At 42.2% G+C, this 18,078-nt stretch overlaps 1 protein-coding gene across 1 annotated transcript in view; it reads right to left on the reverse strand.

The window, feature by feature from the left end:
• Positions 1-17,577, reverse strand: part of dner.L (delta/notch like EGF repeat containing L homeolog) — a 118,762-nt gene extending 101,185 nt beyond the window's left edge. Inside the window, 1 exon segment of the mRNA NM_001094060.1 lies at positions 17,368-17,577. Coding sequence (NP_001087529.1) covers positions 17,368-17,493 — 126 coding nt within the window. The 5' untranslated portion in view covers positions 17,494-17,577.
• Between the last annotated feature and the right edge of the window lie 501 nt (positions 17,578-18,078).

Consider the following 18,078-nt stretch of genomic DNA (forward strand, 5'->3'; position numbering starts at 1 on the left):
GTATAAAGGCTGGAGTGTGCAAGGGAGGCCACATGGGACATAGATATTCAGTGAGTTTGCAATTGATCCTCAGCATTCAGCTCAGATTCAAAAGCAACAGGTATGACCCATGTGACCCCCTTTAAAGGAGAACTAAACACCTTTCTAATAAAAACCCTTACACCCTACCCTCCATAGTGCCCCTCCCTGCTCCTCCCCCCCCCCCCGCATTGGATTTTACAAGTAAATACCCTTAAGCCGGTAATTGTTGCAGAGTCAGCGCAGCGAAGCTCACAGGGACCATCTTTAGCCTCTTCGGTGATCTCAGTAAGGGAGCTCCGTATCAGAGCATGCTCAGTTGGAGCATTTTCCCGGTTCAAATGGAAAGTGCGCAGAAAGTTACGAAAATTACCAAAGCGCCAGAAAAAGACCCAACGTTTATATATCTGGATGTGCTTGTGAATATTACAGTTCGGTTTGACTGTTGCTTTCAGCGATTAGTGCTGCCAGCCTCTCCAGTTTGCAGTGTCAGCAATCTGGTTGTTAGAGTCCAAATTACCCTAGTAACCATGCATTGATTTGAATGAGAATATGGAATATTGATAGGAGAGGGACGGAACAGAAAGAGGAGTAATAAAAAGTAATAAATAGCTTTAGGGAGGATTGTTTTTATAGGGGGTAAGCAGGGTTGGACTGGCCTGGCTGGACACTGGGAAAAAACCCAATGGGCCGCAACCCTCATGGGCCCCCACCGGGCCAGACCCCCTCTCCTGACATTCAGATTCCACAAAAAAAAATTGGCGCCCCACATCGATGTCTGCGCATGTGCGCCGCCACTCGCGCATGCGCGCAGCATTCATGCATGCACTCCATCTTCATGCATGCACGTTGAGCGTTGATTCACAGAATGGGGGCGGAGGGGGCCCTGGACAGCAGTCCCGGTGGGCCCGGGGCCCCCCAGTCCGACCCTGGGGGTAACTGACCCCGATTTGAAAGCTAGAAAGAGTCAGGAGAAGAAGGCAAATATTTCATAACTTATAATAAAATAAACAACGAAGAGCAATGGAAAAGTTGCTTAGAATTGGCCATTCAATAACCTGAAGGTGAACCACCCCTTTAATATCACTGGCATCAAACATTGGCTAGTCTGATTGTATCAGCCAGGTGACAGCCCTATTGCTCCATATCTAGTTCAGCCAAGAGGTGACTGTGTGGTTTGCCAGCCGGTGCAGAAGGACCCAAAAATGCTCATACCACTTCCCTTTTACATGGTCAATGGAGTCCATTGAAATCAGCTGGAGGTGCAAATGGGGTTTCTGTCCTAACATACACTGAGAGAGGACAGGACCTGTGAGCCTTGGTGTGGAGTGTGGGGAGACAGTTGCCCCTGTATAAAACCCCTAAGATATTTTGCTATTACAGATATGGGACCTGTTATCCAGGTAAACATTAAATAAACCCATTAGCATGATTTTGCCTCCAAAAGGGATTAATTATATCTTAGTTGGGATCAAGTACAAGCTACTGTTTTATTATTAAAAATGTTAATTATTTGATTAAAATGAAGTCTATGGCATACCTCCCAACATTTTGGAAATAGAAAGAGGGACAAAAAGATTTGCCACTCCCATTTTTGTGGCCACATCCCCTTATTATCATTTTAATTTTACACAATTTGGCAGGTTATGAAAGTTTGAACACATTTCTGGGGTTTTTATGTGTTATTACAGTTTTGCTAATGAAGGTGAATTGCCTTTTAAGCTGCAAGTCACAGTTTCCCCAAGAGACCTGCTTCTCTTAAATTGTTACAATTGCTTCTTTGCTTATCTAAAATTGTTACAAAAGTATCCAGCCACATATTCTGGGCTCCCTGCTAAAAGACAATTAATTTTAGAAACTGTATCTTTTTCTGGCTGTTCAGTGCAGGAGATAAAAGTGAAAGTCAGAACATTTCAGTAACAATCTGGGACTGCGGGTTGAGCTGTGAAAAGTGGGACTGTCCCGCGAAAAACGGACAGTGGGGAGGTATACTATGGGAAATGCACGTCCCGTAACGGATAACGGATCCCACGCCTGTAGTAACATTTGCAACTGTCACTCCTTTGCAAAAATTATCCTTTGAATCTAGTGCGCATAAAATCTCATGAACAATCACATAAAAATGTGGCCCAAGCTTCCAGCTAAGTCCCTATAGGTGTAATGAAATTTTTTTTACTGGGCTCTAAAACAAAACCCCCGATTTATAAGCTGTTCCTCGCTACAGCGACGCTGGCAGGTGCCCAGCTGAGATATTAAAATACAAATTACCCTCAATCTTTCCCTCCAGCAGGTGCCAGATTGCAGATTTAGTTGTCACTTGTAAAATATGCACATGGCTTTCTATTAGACGTTCCAGAAGAAATGCAAATTCAAACTGAACCAGTCAGCATTTGTAGAGGGGCTTATTTATTTAGCCACTTTCTGTTTTGCCCTGCAGAAAATGCTTAGCACAGTATAAACAATCAATATAAAATCTGCTGGGTTACACAGAACACTAAAACGTCCTATTGTGTTTTTTTTATATCCCTGAATAAAGGGAGGCCCAGGCCAGGAACCATATACTTACACTTTCCATATGTGCCTTTCTTAGAATTAATACAGGTCTGGGGTCTGTTATCCAGAATGCTCAGTACTTGGGATTTTCTGGATAAGGGATCTGTCTGTACTTTGGATCGTCATACATAAAGTTTACTAAAAATGAATTGAATGTTAAATATACCTAATAGTTTGAATGAAGAACAAGGTACTAATTTATTATTACAGAGAAAAAGAAAATAATTTAAAAAAAATGTGAATTATTTCGATTAAAACGGAGTCTATGAGTGATGGCTTTCCAGTAATTCGGAGCTTTCCGAATAACAGGCTTCCAGATAACTTATCCCATACCTGTATATATCAGTACAGGTATGGGATCCGTTATCCGGAAACTCATTTTTCAGAAAGCTCTGAATTGCAGAAAGGTGGTCTTACGTTGACACTAGTTTATCCAAATAATCAAAATTTTTAAAATTAATTCCTTTTTCTCTGAAATAAATAAAAGTTTCTTGTACTTGATCCAAACGATAAACTGTACATGTTAGTACAATTGCTTGTACAGGTATGGGATCAGTTATCTGGAAACCCGTTATCCAGAAAGCTCATAAATACAGAAAGGTCGTCTCCCATAGACATTTTATCCAAATAATTCAAATTTTTGAAAACGATTTCCTTTTTTTCTCTGTAATAATAAAACAATAACTTGTACTTGATCCAAACTAAGATATAATTAATCCCTACTGGAAGCAAAACCAACCGATTGAGTTTATTAAATGTTTACATGATTTTTTTAATTTAGGCTTAGACTTAACGTATAAAGATCCAAATTATGGAAAGATCCGTTATCCGGAAAGCCCTAGGTCCCGAGCATTCTGGATAATAGGTCACATACCTCTAGTATATACAGTATTTTGCTCCATCTTCGTTACATTTAATACCAGCCACTTTGCACACGAACTCCAAGCATCTCAATCATAAATAGAATTTGGCAGAAACAGAGTCAAATTATTTTATGCAGAACACAGTTTCCATTGGACGTGTTTAATCATTTTAGCTGCCCGCAGCTGTAATGTTCAATATGTTGTTTGTACATAATAATGGAGAGCAAGTGTTTCCTTTATTATCCAGGATTTATTCTCTTTGTTGCTTCGCCCTCTTTATTTTCACATGAAATGCTGAAATGTTGGCCGGGCACCAGTTCTCCACGTCAGAGTCTAGCCCTACTACAAGGAGCATTTATAGAATCCGATCCTTTCATTCAAAGCTTTTTCCTAATTGCCAGGCATAACAAGTCCTGTGGGGCTCTTACATCTTTGATCAGGAGAAGGAAAGTATCCATGTTGCCCTGGAAATGGTCAACAAAGAGGTTTGCTTATCTTTATTTGTCACAAAATCTACAGACGGGGTATATATTGCAAATACGTTCATGCCACAAACTCATGGCCTGATCCTCCCTATGGTAAATGATATGAGTTTCAAGCCTTAGGAATCCTAGTTCCATCTGTATTCCCTGAAAACTCCTAGCCGACACTTGTATTTCTTCAGGGTCGACCTTTTATATAATACAGGTATGGGATCCGTTATCCGGAAACCCATTATCCAGAAAGCTCAGAATTACAGAAGGCTGTCTCCTGTCCTCTCTTTTGTCTCTGTAATAATAAAACAGTACCTTGTACTTGATCCCAACTAAGATACAATTAATCCTTATTGGAAACAAAACCACCTATTAGGCTTATTTTATGTTTAAATCATTTTCTAGTAGACTTAAGGTATGAAGATCCATATTAGGGAAAGATTGGTTATCCGGAAAACTCCAGGTCATGAGCATACTGGATAACAGGTCCCATACCTGTATAGTAGTTATATAGTATCATACTTTCTTTACTGCCTTTTTCAGTTGTTATGGGCTCCAACTCCTAAAATGAAAGAACCCATGATTTCTTTCTACCAACTGATTGATCCTAGAAATGAGAAGCAGGCAATAGTACATATATAGTGATAGTGATGGGCAAATTCGGGTTGAAATTCGAATTTTGTTGAAGCCAGCGACGATTAACAGACACCCATTGACTTTAATGGGCGCCGAAATCTGCGTTTCACAATTTTTTCACCCATTTCATGAATTTTGCGTGAAATTCGCGGCGAAGCAAAACAGGACAAATTCGCTCATCACTATTAGGGATCCCAGCATCAATTAATACTTTATCCCATTATAAATCTTGAATTACAGCTACTTACTCATACCAGTAGAAGTCCCTATTCTTTCCATAGTGAGTGGGTACAGATTCTCTAGAAAGGAAAAAGACTTCAAGTTCCAAAATCCATTACTTTACAATGGAACCCAGTGATAGATGGGCTACATGGCTCAGTCTAAGGGCGAGGGGGGTGGGGAAATGGTTCTTATGAGTCAGGGATAAACTCAGGTGAAGCAGACCCTGTGGCTGCAGGGGAGCCCAGGTGTATAGGAGCCCCATGAGGCCCTAATTAATGAGTAAGCACAACCTCTGGATATTTTGAGGGGCCCTAAAATGATTTTGCTGTGGGGCCCAGTAACATCTAGTTACACTACTGGATAGACTGAATATCCTATTCATACTGTGGAATTGGCTATGACTGTGTAAGAAAAAAATCTATATCTAGTTTTGGAAAAATTCAGTTAGTGTTTGTGCTTCTGTACTTACGCCCAACTGAATGAGCTCATTTCATTAAGGGGAGTTTATATTTCCTTTTCAAGGACAATGACACCCACGATTTGCAGTAGTTCTAGAGCTGATGTAAATTCACACATCAGAACCCCTCATTGTTTGCTTGTGGCAATCTACATTTCCAATGTTTGGGACACAAAGAAGACTATGGGGTGAACATTGGGTCCTTCTACGTGAGCTTGCGAGGGCTGGCGTTGCAAGGGTAATAAGGCAAAGCTCAGAAAATTATCATTTTACAAATTGTTTGCAAAATGTACTTAAATGACCTGAAAATTGTTTAGTAATAGTAAAATACGAAATAAAAATTCATGAACTATGCGTTGCAGTTTTACACATGAATAAAACCAAGGCAAGTCTCGCAGTGTAAATGGAATAAAATTATCAGCGAGGAGCAGCGACAGATACAGGAGCTTCTCGAAGGCGACGCGCGGCGTCTGGAACAAAACCCATTGTATGGTCTGAAATATTTCTACAAAACAAGTGGAAAATTATACGTCTTTGCATTGGCAGAATGTCACAACTAATCAGAGGCAGCTCCCAAAAACACTAATTCCAGGGAGAAGTGCAAAAACTCCAGGCGCTGCGTTTAGTTACATTGGCATTCCCATTAGATTGTAATTAAAAATAAGCCGTGCGCAATTACTGGCAGAAGAAAAAAGGCATATAAACAACAGCCAGGCCGATGTCAGTACGGGCCTGCGGGAAGTATGCAGGGAGTTTGCTGGCGATGTAGCTGGAGATGGTAGTGAACGTGGTCATATCACAGCAAGTGAGACAAGAAGTGATACAAAGACAATGGCTGTAGAGAAACAGAACGATACTCATGGGAAAAGATAATTAGATATCTTGTAAATCGTGACAACATATTCTGCACAGGACTACAGAGTTCAATCATCATTCACAACAGTCCTGATAGGGTGGGCCCATCTACCTTTAGTGCTTCAAGCAAAATTCCAAAATAGGCCACCAAATAGAGCGGCAACATATTGCGCAATGCTGTAAAATAAATGTGTTTATACAAGTTACTGTAAAGTGACACCAAGTATTAGAAGGCTCAGTGACCCCAAACATCAAATAGCACAGTGACTCCCAGCATCAAATAGCACAGTGACTCCCAGCATCAAATAGAACAGTGACTCCCAGCATCAAATAGAACCGTGACTCCCAGCATCAAATAGCACAGTGACTCCCAGCATCAAATAGCACAGTGACTCCCAGCGTCAAATAGCACAGTGGCTCCCAGCATCAAATAGCACAGTGACTCCCAGCATCAAATAGCACAGTGGCTCCCAGCATCAAATAGCACAGTGACTCCCAGCATCAAATAGAACAGTGACTCCCAGCATCAAATAGGACAGTGACTCCCAGCATCAAATAGAACAGTGACTCCCAGCACCAAATAGCACAGTGACTCCCAGCATCAAATAGAACAGTGACTCCCAGCATCAAATAGCACAGTGACTCCCAGCATCAAATAGAACAGTGACTCCCAGCATCAAATAGAACAGTGACTCCCAGCATCAAATAGCACAGTGACTCCCAGCACCAAATAGCACAGTGACTCCCAGCATCAAATAGAACAGTGACTCCCAGCATCAAATAGAACAGTGACTCCCAGCATCAAATAGAACAGTGACTCCCAGCACCAAATAGCACAGTGACTCCCAGCATCAAATAGCAGTGACTCCCAGCACCAAATAGCACAGTGACTCCCAGCATCAAATAGAACAGTGACTCCCAGCATCAAATAGCACAGTGACTCCCAGCATCAAATAGAACAGTGACTCCCAGCATCAAATAGAACAGTGACTCCCAGCATCAAATAGCACAGTGACTCCCAGCACCAAATAGCACAGTGACTCCCAGCATCAAATAGAACAGTGACTCCCAGCATCAAATAGAACAGTGACTCCCAGCATCAAATAGAACAGTGACTCCCAGCACCAAATAGCACAGTGACTCCCAGCATCAAATAGCACAGTGACTCCCAGCATCAAATAGCACAGTGACTCCCAGCATCAAATAGCACAGTGACTCCCAGCATCAAATAGCACAGTGGCTCCCAGCATCAAATAGCACAGTGACTCCCAGCATCAAATAGAACAGTGACTCCCAGCATCAAATAGAATAGTGACTCCCAGCACCAAATAGCACAGTGACTCCCAGCATCAAATAGAACAGTGACTCCCAGCATCAAATAGCACAGTGACTCCCAGCATCAAATAGCACAGTGACTCCCAGCATCAAATGGTAGAGTGCTCTAGAACAGCAAATGAAACAGTTAACCACAGCACAGTTATACCCAGTATTAAATGGCACAGTGACCATGCTTCAGTACAGAAACTGCCCTCCACTTTCCAACCCCTCTCTTTTGGCACATGCCCCTATACAAGTGGTTGATGTGACTAAATATAAATGTAGACCTGTCTGGATCTGAACTAGACATACAGCTGGTGCGAAGTAGAGGAGTCAGGGAATAAACTACCACTTACACACACTACAGTTTTCACTGAGCTCATTCGGCTGCCTGTATGTTTTTGAATAGTAGGGGAAAAGGAAGCAGCAGAAAATTTGCTTTGTGCCACCATTCTGCCCATGAAACCACAAGAGCACAGGGAAGACTGGAACCTGATAAGGATGTTATGGGGATGGAGCTTTTGGGAAGGAGATGGAGGGAAAGAGGCAGGAGAGGTCATCTGGGACAATGTGACAAGAGAGATGTAACAGGCACTAGGGGAGAAGGACTGATCACTATCATTTATTCACTGTACAGCATATAATTAACCTTGCAAAGATGGCTACTGCAGATCTCATTGTGGGCCCTTGCTTATAAACAAAATGAAATCAACAGCATCTCGACAAACAACAGGCCTAGTTACTGCGCTGAACACGATCTCTCTGGAGTTGGCTATAGGCAGGGGATAATCAGGCGCTACCCATGTACTGCCCAAAAGCAGCAATTGCAGCATCTCCTGGGCCAGGACAGAAGCACAGATCTGCCCCATTACCGGTGAGCTAGGCTTTTGTATCTTAGGGCTGTTTTTGGGGCTTGTAATACAGTCATAGAGATGAATAAATATATATCTGTATATAGACCACAGGGCTGGAATGACAGAAGAAGGGGCCGACAATGCAATACAATATACATCAGCATCTAAACTAAACATTGTTGAGCATGAACCCCCCCCTAAAACTGCCCCCAGCACACAGTTCTGCCCAGAGATGCATATTAATAATATAACCTAATATGTAACATATATATATATATATATATATATATATATATATATATTCACAGACCAAAAGGCGCACACCGTTTACTTCGGTACATACCTGGGTGCCTGCCGAGTTTAGGTATGTATATGTATGCAGAAAGGCGGCACTCACAGGGTTTTTAGTCAAAAATAAAAAGTTCTTTATTTTTTTTTTAAATTTTTTTTTAAATTAATAAAGAACTTTTTATTTTTGACTAAAAACCCTGTGAGTGCCGCCTTTCTGCATACATATATATATATATATATATATATATATGTTTCAAATATGTATTCCGTACAAACACAATGGTGTGCAGGGAGCCATGAATAGCACGGAGGAATAATTCATTGAGCTTTTCGCAGAAGCACAGTTATATATAGGTACCATTAGCTCAGGCCATAGGGCACCATGTAAAATGGATACTTGTGGTTCCATTACGGCTTATAATGCAGAACGGTTTTTATTCCCCTATATGTGCCTGTAAGCTAATAGTACAGCAACTGGGGTACATCTATGACGTTGCAATTAAATTCATTTTGCAATGCTCCCATGACTGCCATATGTCAATGTGAACTTTCCCATGATTCAGCTGTGCATTACGCCATTGGGAATTTGCATGAAATCACAGAAAAAGCTCTGGTGTGTATCAGAATCATATACCCTGTGTTCGGAACTACAATCAAGACTCACTTTATGGCCATAGACGTAACAATTACGATCTTTCTTGGAAAAGATCTTTCCAAGAAACATTGCTTGTTTCAATACAAACGTGTAGAGCTGAATTATCAGATATACGGTTACAAACAATAGGATTTTACCTGTATCTGACAATTTAGCACTAAGCAGTGGCCGATGTTCGGGTGCCATCTGTTTCGGATATGCCTAAATTCATAATAATTATATTGCATCGATAAGTGCTAGAAACTGCTATTGCAAGGCCAAACGATATTTCAGGCTACATGGCTACGTGCAGTGCACTATATTATCTGACACCTATATATACTCGCACATTATCGCATAATATGCCTGACCACATATGTAACACTTGTGTTATTTCTGTAACTCTGGCATGCTGTTATGTCCTTTGCTTATTCTTGTATGCATGTTACATGGACGTACTAAGGTATATACTGTAAACCTGCTTCACTATGCAATAAACAAACAAGTATTGGCATCACATCTCGTGTGTATTCTTGTGCTTGTTCCCCGGAGGTCTCTGGATCCTAAGTGGGGTACTCCAAGGGCGTGGCAGTTCCAAGGTGGTCAGGAACCCCAACACCATCAAATCCAAATTTTACAACTAGGCCGTTTGAGGAGCCGACCGATATCTAAGTCTTCTGCCGATATTGGTCGGCTCGTCTCTCGCCATACATGCGTACGATAATATCTGTGTGTCTATGGCCACCTTCACACAGCCCTTTTTTATACAGTTAGAATCATACAGTTATTATATTGCTATACAGATATGGGATCCGTTATCCTGAAAACTCAGAATTACAGAAAAGCCTTACCCTCAATTTTCTCCAGATTTTAAGAAAAATTTGCTCTGTAATAACAAAACAGTACCTTGTACTTGACCCAAACTAAGATATAATTAATCCTTATTGGAAGCAAAATCAGCCTATTGGGTTTATTTAATGTTTATTTAATTTTCTAGTAGACTTAAGGTATGAAGATCAAAATTACGGAATGATCTGTTATCTTAAATACCCCAAATCCCAAGTATCCTGCATAACAGGCCCCATACCTGTATTTATATAGGGTTGACACAGACTGTTCATCACACACACACACTATGCCCAGTTTTATCAGGAACCAATGATTATGGGACATTATAGACATAGGGAGACAATTGCAGATTTTAAAAAATGATTTCCTTTTTCTCTGTAATAATAAAACAGTAGCTTGTATTTGATCCAAACTAATTAATCCTTATTGGAAGCAAAACCAGCCTATTGGGTTTATTTAATGTTTACATGATTTTCTAGTAGACTTAAGGTATGAAGATTCAAATTACAGAAAGATCTGCTATCTGAAAACCCCCAGGTCCCAAGTATTCTGCATAACAGGTCCAATAAATGTCTATATATCGGGTTGACACAGACTGTTCATCACAAACACACTATGCCCAGTTTTATCAGGAACCAATGATTATGGGACATTATAGACATAGGGAGACAATTGCAGAAAGAGGCCCCAGTTATGATTGAAGTCAGAACCCTAGAACTTAAGACAGCAGTAATCTTCCCCCAGCTTGAATCTGTTAATATAATGGAAGATAAAAAAAAAAAGCCCAGGAGTTTCTATATGAAGCAGACATGTCCCCGCAACCCACAGAACATTAGACAAGTCTGACCCTAGTGGGACCCGCTATAAAGTCGCCTCCTCATGCCATTCTGCTCTGCCATAATGATATCACCATGAACTAGATGGAACCACGCTCAACTTTAATCAAATTTTACTATTCTCAGCACAATGAAATTGATGATTCATCATGAAAATAGGAGAAAATCCCGGATCTGTGCAATTACTGCTATAGACAAGGCAGCTGTATATAAGGAAGAGAGAAGCAGAGATGGAAGCTGTGCTAGTAAATGAGCAGTAAATCTCTCGTTAGCTAACAGAACGCATTCCTTTACCCCCAAATCATTTACAGGAAGAAATAAGATTGTAAGCTCTGCTGTTTCAAACACAAATCTCATGCTGGGGTTGGTAATGTACCGGGTCCCTCCCGTACAACGTCAGGCTGGTGCTGCCCAACTGATGTGCAACTTCTCTTCTCACACAGATCATCTTCCTCAAGCATTGCTGAGTTATTAGAGGATTTCGCTGTGTGGCCCAATCGCTAATTACCCCTCTGCAAATCTGGGTGAAAAGTTTATTATTGTAGCAGAGGCACACTTTGCTTTAAAGGGTAACTCCAGCCAAATACTAAAAATAAAAATGCATTATGAAAGAAAATTTCCCAATATAAATTCATTAAACGTGGCTAATGGTTTTACATTTATTTGTATTTATTATTAAATGTCTTTGCTATTGAAAGCAGTATCTGCCTGTTCTGTGTTATTCTATGCTGGTTCTGACTACCACCATAGCAAAAGTCTTCCAGCCCAGATGCCATAAAACCTTTGGAGGGCCCCAACGAACAGTAGAGTCCTGAAGCGGGTTGGGTACCTGTGGGTTACCTGTAAAAGCCTGCGGTACCCTGCGGGTTGCAGGTAGGAGTTTTGGGATCGTTTATAGACGCGGGGCGGCGGTTCTCCGGGTTTGCGGGTCTTCTCAATAGCGAGTTTTACTCCATTTTTTCTGATCACACCTATGTCTAATGATGTCACTTCCAGTTTACAATGACATCACGTCCTGTTTCTTGATGGTTAGTGGATTGTGGATCGGGTTGCGGATAAGGTACTTGCAGTTCGGGTAGTGGGTCCAAGCGGGTAAGTATGCTGGTTGCGGGTCCGGGTTGCAGGTCGGGTTTAACAATTTGGTTCCGCACAGGACTCTAATGGCAGTGCTGCTCCGGCCCACATGGTCTCTCCTGTCCACAACCCCTGCCCCATGCTCACATAAGGGACAAGCATTGTCAAATTAAATAATAAGAGCGCCGGGGGGGGGGGATATGAACACTATAGATGAAGGTGACCCTGTGGTCCAGGCCCACCCGTGACTGTGGGGTCTGTTATACCACTGATTCCAGCATTGCACATAGCAATGAGTTTGACCCAGGGTTGGAACTAGGGGTAGGCAGGAGAGGAGGCACATGTCTAGGGCACAATAGTGGGGGGCACTAGGCATGTACCTATATTGTTGCCTACCCCTAGTCTGGACCCTTGTAACTGTATTTGTCGGCAACTTGATCATCTGGCCCATTTACTCTATATTGGTCAGGTATTCGGGTGATACTCGTGCACCAAAGCTTTCTAATAGGGCCACATACTCTCAGCTGGAGTGAGATCAGGGGGCTATGGTTGGGCCTTTGTAGAACATTCACCTTCTTCTTCTCAAAGCCCCTCCAATGTTATATATCTCTCTGTCCTGTTGAAAGATGAACTTCCACCCAAGCAGAATGAGACAGGTTCTCTTGCAGTATTTGCCTTTATTTTATACCTTCCATCCTTCCTTCTCCTTAAAGGGGTTGTTCACCTTTGAATTAACTTTTAGTATGATGCAGAGAGTGAAATTCTGAGACAATTTGCATATGGTTTTAGTTTTTTATTATTTGTAATTTTTGAGTTATTTAGCTTTTTATTCAGCGGCTCTCCAGTTTGCAATTTCAGCAGTCTGGTTGCTAGCGTCCAAATAACCTTAGCGACCATGCATTGATTTGAATAAGAGACTGGAATATGATTAGAAGCCTCAGATGTCCTTTCTCATCTCTGTCTTGAGCAGAGCAACATTAAAACACTTCTGTGTTTTCTGAAGGTATATCTCTTTGACTGTATAATTACAGGAAGTGACCAGCAGGTGGCGCACTTGTTACAAAACGTAAATATCACTGAAACTGAAAAAAATAATAAATGTAAATTGCAATAGAAAATCACCCTGAGCAATTTTAGATTTTTTAAAATTTTAGTTATCCTTTAAATATCTGCCATTTTGAAAGGCAGATTGTGCCCAGGTAGAAGCCAGAGTCAGGAATCCAGCATTACAGTCAGCAGTGCCACCCACTGACGCCTTGAACATTCTGGGCAAGTTCCTATTCAATCTATTTCTCAGGAAGTAGGTTTTGCATTAGTGGGGGAACCAGCCAAGTTTTCAGATAATAAAATAAAAGCTAATTATATGCAACTTTTCTTATATACATATGTCATTTTTTTGAATTTATTCAAAGTATTTCAAAGAAGTAAGTATATCTTTGTCCCTGTCTGCACTGCTGGTTCTGACTTTTGAAACAACATAGCAGACACTCCAAAGTATTAAATGTTCAGACCTTATTTACCACCTGGGCCTGGGCTTTTGTTTGAACATCCTTAGACATGATTCTGCTTTATAAACAATCTCATCTGCCATGAACAAATACACAGTTATGTAAGTGGTAAATCAATAAATGCTGGATTTGAGAACACAGATTTAACCATCATTTGTGCCCGTCATTTACTTAAATTCATACAATAAAACCTCCTTCTACTCAATATTTGAACAACAGATTCATTTTTAAATGCCTATTAAAGTACAGTAAATTTCAGCACAGCGATACAAACAGTACACATTCACATTACAGACAGCTACACCTCAAATAGCAGCACATTTACCCATAAAAAACACAGCCATATCCCTAGTAATAGTAAGTGGAGGGTTAGACTCTCAGAGCAGCCAGGCGAGTCAGCTAAAATGCCCACCCAGCAGTAATACAAATGTATCAGAAGCTGCCGAACATGGAAATGATGCCCAGTGGCACATGTCACAGCCTGACAAAGTGTGAGTCGTGTGAAGTCATGCCAGTGTTCTAAATAAATAAACACAGCACAGGGGACTGAGCCAAATGATGCACTGACAGAAGATAAGAAAAGATGAAAAAAACTGAGAAAAATCATGGGAGAGAATCTGGGATCCATGGATAGCTGTATTTTCCCCAACTCTGCTGATATTTCTGGCCCACTAACATTAGGGGCTATAGAGCCCTGTATATTCTTTCTTTTCATTCTCCCTTAACTTCCAATAAACCCTGATTCACAAATATGGATCTTAAAGGATTATTTTTATAGGGAGAGATGATGGTGCCTATAGTAGCAGTTCAATAATAGTCTCTGGGAAGGGAGTGTGACTGTGGGATAGCAGGTATAGTAGGGAGAGATGGTGCCTATAGTAGCAGTGGATAATAGTCTCTGGGAAGGGAGTGTGACTGTGGGATAGCAGGTATAGTAGGGAGAGATGGTGCCTATAGTAACAGTGGATAATAGTCTCTGGGAAGGGAGTGTGACTGTGGGATAGCAGGTATAGTAGGGAGAGATGGTGCCTATAGTAACAGTGGATAATAGTCTCTGGGAAGGGAGTGTGACTGTGGGATAGCAGGTATAGCAGGGAGAGATGGTGTCTATAGTAACAGTGGGATAATAGTCTCTGGGAAGGGACTGTGGGATTGCAGGTATAGCAGGGAGACATGGTGTCTATAGTAACAGTGGGATAATAGTCTATGGGAAGGGAGTGTGACTGTGGGATAGCAGGTATAGTAGGGAAAGATGGTGCCTATAGTAACAGTGGATAATAGTCTCTGGGAAGGGACTGTGACTGTGGGATAGCAGGTATAGTAGGGAGAGATGGTGCCTATAGTAACAGTGGATAATAGTCTCTGGGAAGGGAGTGTGACTGTGGGATAGCAGGTATAGTAGGGAGAGATGGTGCCTATAGTAACAGTGGATAATAGTCTCTGGGAAGGGACTGTGACTGTGGGATAGCAGGTATAGTAGGGAGAGATGGTGCCTATAGTAACAGTGGATAATAGTCTCTGGGAAGGGAGTGTGACTGTGGGATAGCAGGTATAGTAGGGAGAGATGGTGCCTATAGTAACAGTGGGAGTGACTCTGGGTAGAGGGTGCACTGTAACAAGAGAGATATCCTATACATAGTAGAGCTCTGTACCATAGATTCTCAGACTGAGGTTTGAGGAATGAGAACATTATGGCCCGTCTGACCTATAAGGTTCTCTCTGGTGAGACACAAGTTGTGTAATTGATCCTCATACAGCACAGCAGTGGGGTTATTTCCCCATAAAGGCAAATCACTGAAACTCGATTGTTCTGTGGCACAGAGGTAAAAGTGTATGTGACAGTAATATAACAATGACTGGATGTTGTGTGCAAGACCCCGTGTAACTGTGAGGCATGAGAGGCCTGGGCCAGGGATTGATAGTGAGTGAGTGAGTCAGTATGAGTGAGTGAGTAATTGAGTGAGTAATTGAGTGAGTGAATGAGTGAGAGTGGGTAAGTAAATGAGTATGAGTGAGTCAGTATGAGTGAGTGAGAGTGAATGAGTGAGAGTAAGTAAATGAGTATGAGTGAGTGAGAGTGAGAGTGAGTAAGTAACTGAGTATGAGTGAGTGAGTATGAGTGAGTGTGAATGAGTGAGAGTGAGTAAGTAAATGAGTATGAGTGAGTGAGAGTGAGAGTGAGTAAGTAACTGAGTATGAGTGAGTGAGTATGAGTGAGTGTGAATGAGTGAGAGTGAGTAAGTAAATGAGTATGAGTGAGTGAGTGAGCAGTGCTACAAGGCACATTCAGTGGATAAGGACTGACAGACACAAAGGGAACAACAAGGTGACTTCAAACCTCCACCTGAAATGTCTCCTGTAGGTGGGACGTGAGGGTGACAATGCCGATACAGATTTCAGTTGGTATGAGAAATGTAATATTCCTGAGAAACAGACATTATAGTGGAAGTGGGTGAGAGACTTTGGGACCAGGCACCTCATGCTTCTATAGAACAAAAAGTCAGACTGTCTTGTTTCTCTTGTGTCTGTGGGTCAGAACATTATGTGACATTCAGTTACAAGCAGGTTGTATCTACAGAGGAAACAGATGCTGTGAGTGAATTGTGGGGAGATATAGAGGGGCACGGGGCACTGACTGAGGAACAATTATTAGTTGCAGGGGGGTAAGTACAGAGGAAGCAGACCCTGTGGCTGCAGGGGGCCCAGGAGGTATAGGGGGTCCCATGAGGCTCTAAACAAAGAGCAATTTCAGAATATATTGGTAAAACAGGACAATCACTGGATATGTTGGGGCCCTCAAATGAATTTGCTGTGGGGCCCCAGTAACATCTAGTTACACCACTGGTTAGTTCTCTGGTGCCTGAAGGGTCCCACAATACCCCAGGTCTGGAACTGTAAGAAGGAGCAGCCGGGGGATCCCAGGCAATGGCTGTAGGACAATCGTTTCACTCATTCCTGACCCAGATACCAATGACCTTGTGCCAGGAGCTGTATTTCTGTGCCAGAGGTAGGTAGTAAGTGGGCAACTTTAGTACTGCTAGGGCCCGTGGCAAACACAGCGGGTTTTTTGTGGCCCCCATTATTTGTATGAAATAGTCTCACCTGTGTGGCCTTTTAGCACTTGCTGAAGTGCTTTTCCAGAAAACAGATTTTATTTTTCACTGTTGCCATTTTACCCATCCAATAATCCATCCAATAAACCCATCTTGTCATGATATATCTGTTATATCTCTGTTATATCATTGTGTTATATATCTGTTACATCTCTGATATATCTGTTCTATGTCTCTCTACTCTTTCTATCTGACACCTGCTCTCTAGTGATCACAATACAAAGAGTCTTATGTGGGCCCCCCAACTGACAGCAGTGTCTATGGGAACCCAAACTCCCTGCAATGTCCACAAGCGTTACAAGACATAACAGATAAACGCTTTGGTTACACCCAGACCCCAGGAGCCAGTGAAATGTGGGGGTTACAGTTCTACATGGAACACAGTAAGGGACAGTTTACCAGCCTTCACCTCTATGGCGATTACAACTCCCAGGACCCTTGGCTACCGAGAACTTTAGTTTGACAGCTGGGGGCTGAATGGGCAATGTACACAAATAAATTCTCATGGAGAAGAAGCGCTGCCCATTAGTAACAATGGTGTTATCCAAGCTGGGGACATTTTGGGAATGTGCTGTTGCTAAGTAGAAGCTGCTGTGGATACAAGTCAATGGGGGTCACTGGCCCAACAGCACTGCCAGGACAACACACGATGAGGGGCAATAATTAAGGGCAGATATCAGAGTGTAAAGTCAATTGGCCATTTTTGGCCATTTGTGTAGTAAAAGTGTGTCAGGACACATCGTGGGATCCGTGCAGCACAGACAGATACTGATATGGTATAAAAGCCAATGGACACCACGTATAAAAGCCATACCTTGCTTCCACCGCTCTCACACGGTTCGGCCCCGCAGGGTTCCCCGGAGAGCTCGGCAGAGACCAGGAGCCCGGAGAGGAGGAGAGCGAGTGCGGCCAGAAGAGCGCGGGAACACGGGAGAGGCATGAGGACGAGTAGAATCGGCGGCTCCCCTGCTCCAGAGATGTCGGTCCCTCGCTGGATGCTGCGATCTCAGAGCTGTGAGGAGCAGTCGGTTACTGTTACCATGGCAGCAGTGTGACTGACGGGAGGGATAAGGAGGAGGAGCTGATGGCGGGGAGATGTCGTGGGAAGAAGAAGAAGGTGTAACAGTGCGAGGGACGAGTTTAGAAGGTCGAGGGATGGAATATAAAAGAGACAGATAAATGGACTTTATCTCCGGCTCTTGTTCAACCACAAATACCGACCAGGGACGGGGGAGATTCATGGGCTCGATCAGTTGGGCCTCCAGCCTCACAGGGACCCCTGGGCCAAAGACTCTAATGACAAGTATAAAGGGCTTATTAAAGGGGAGGTTCACCTTCAAGTTAACTTTTAGTATGTTATAGAATGGCTGATTCTAAGCAACTTTTCAATTGGTCTTCATTATTTATTTTCTTATCGTTTTTGAATGATTTGCCTTCGTGTTCTGACTCTTTCCAGCTTTCAAATAGGGGTCACTGACCCCATCTACAAAATAATGCTCTGTAAGGCTACTCATTTATTGTTATT

Source organism: Xenopus laevis, chromosome 5L (assembly GCF_017654675.1).
Source record: "Xenopus laevis strain J_2021 chromosome 5L, Xenopus_laevis_v10.1, whole genome shotgun sequence".
NCBI lineage: Eukaryota > Metazoa > Chordata > Amphibia > Anura > Pipidae > Xenopus > Xenopus laevis.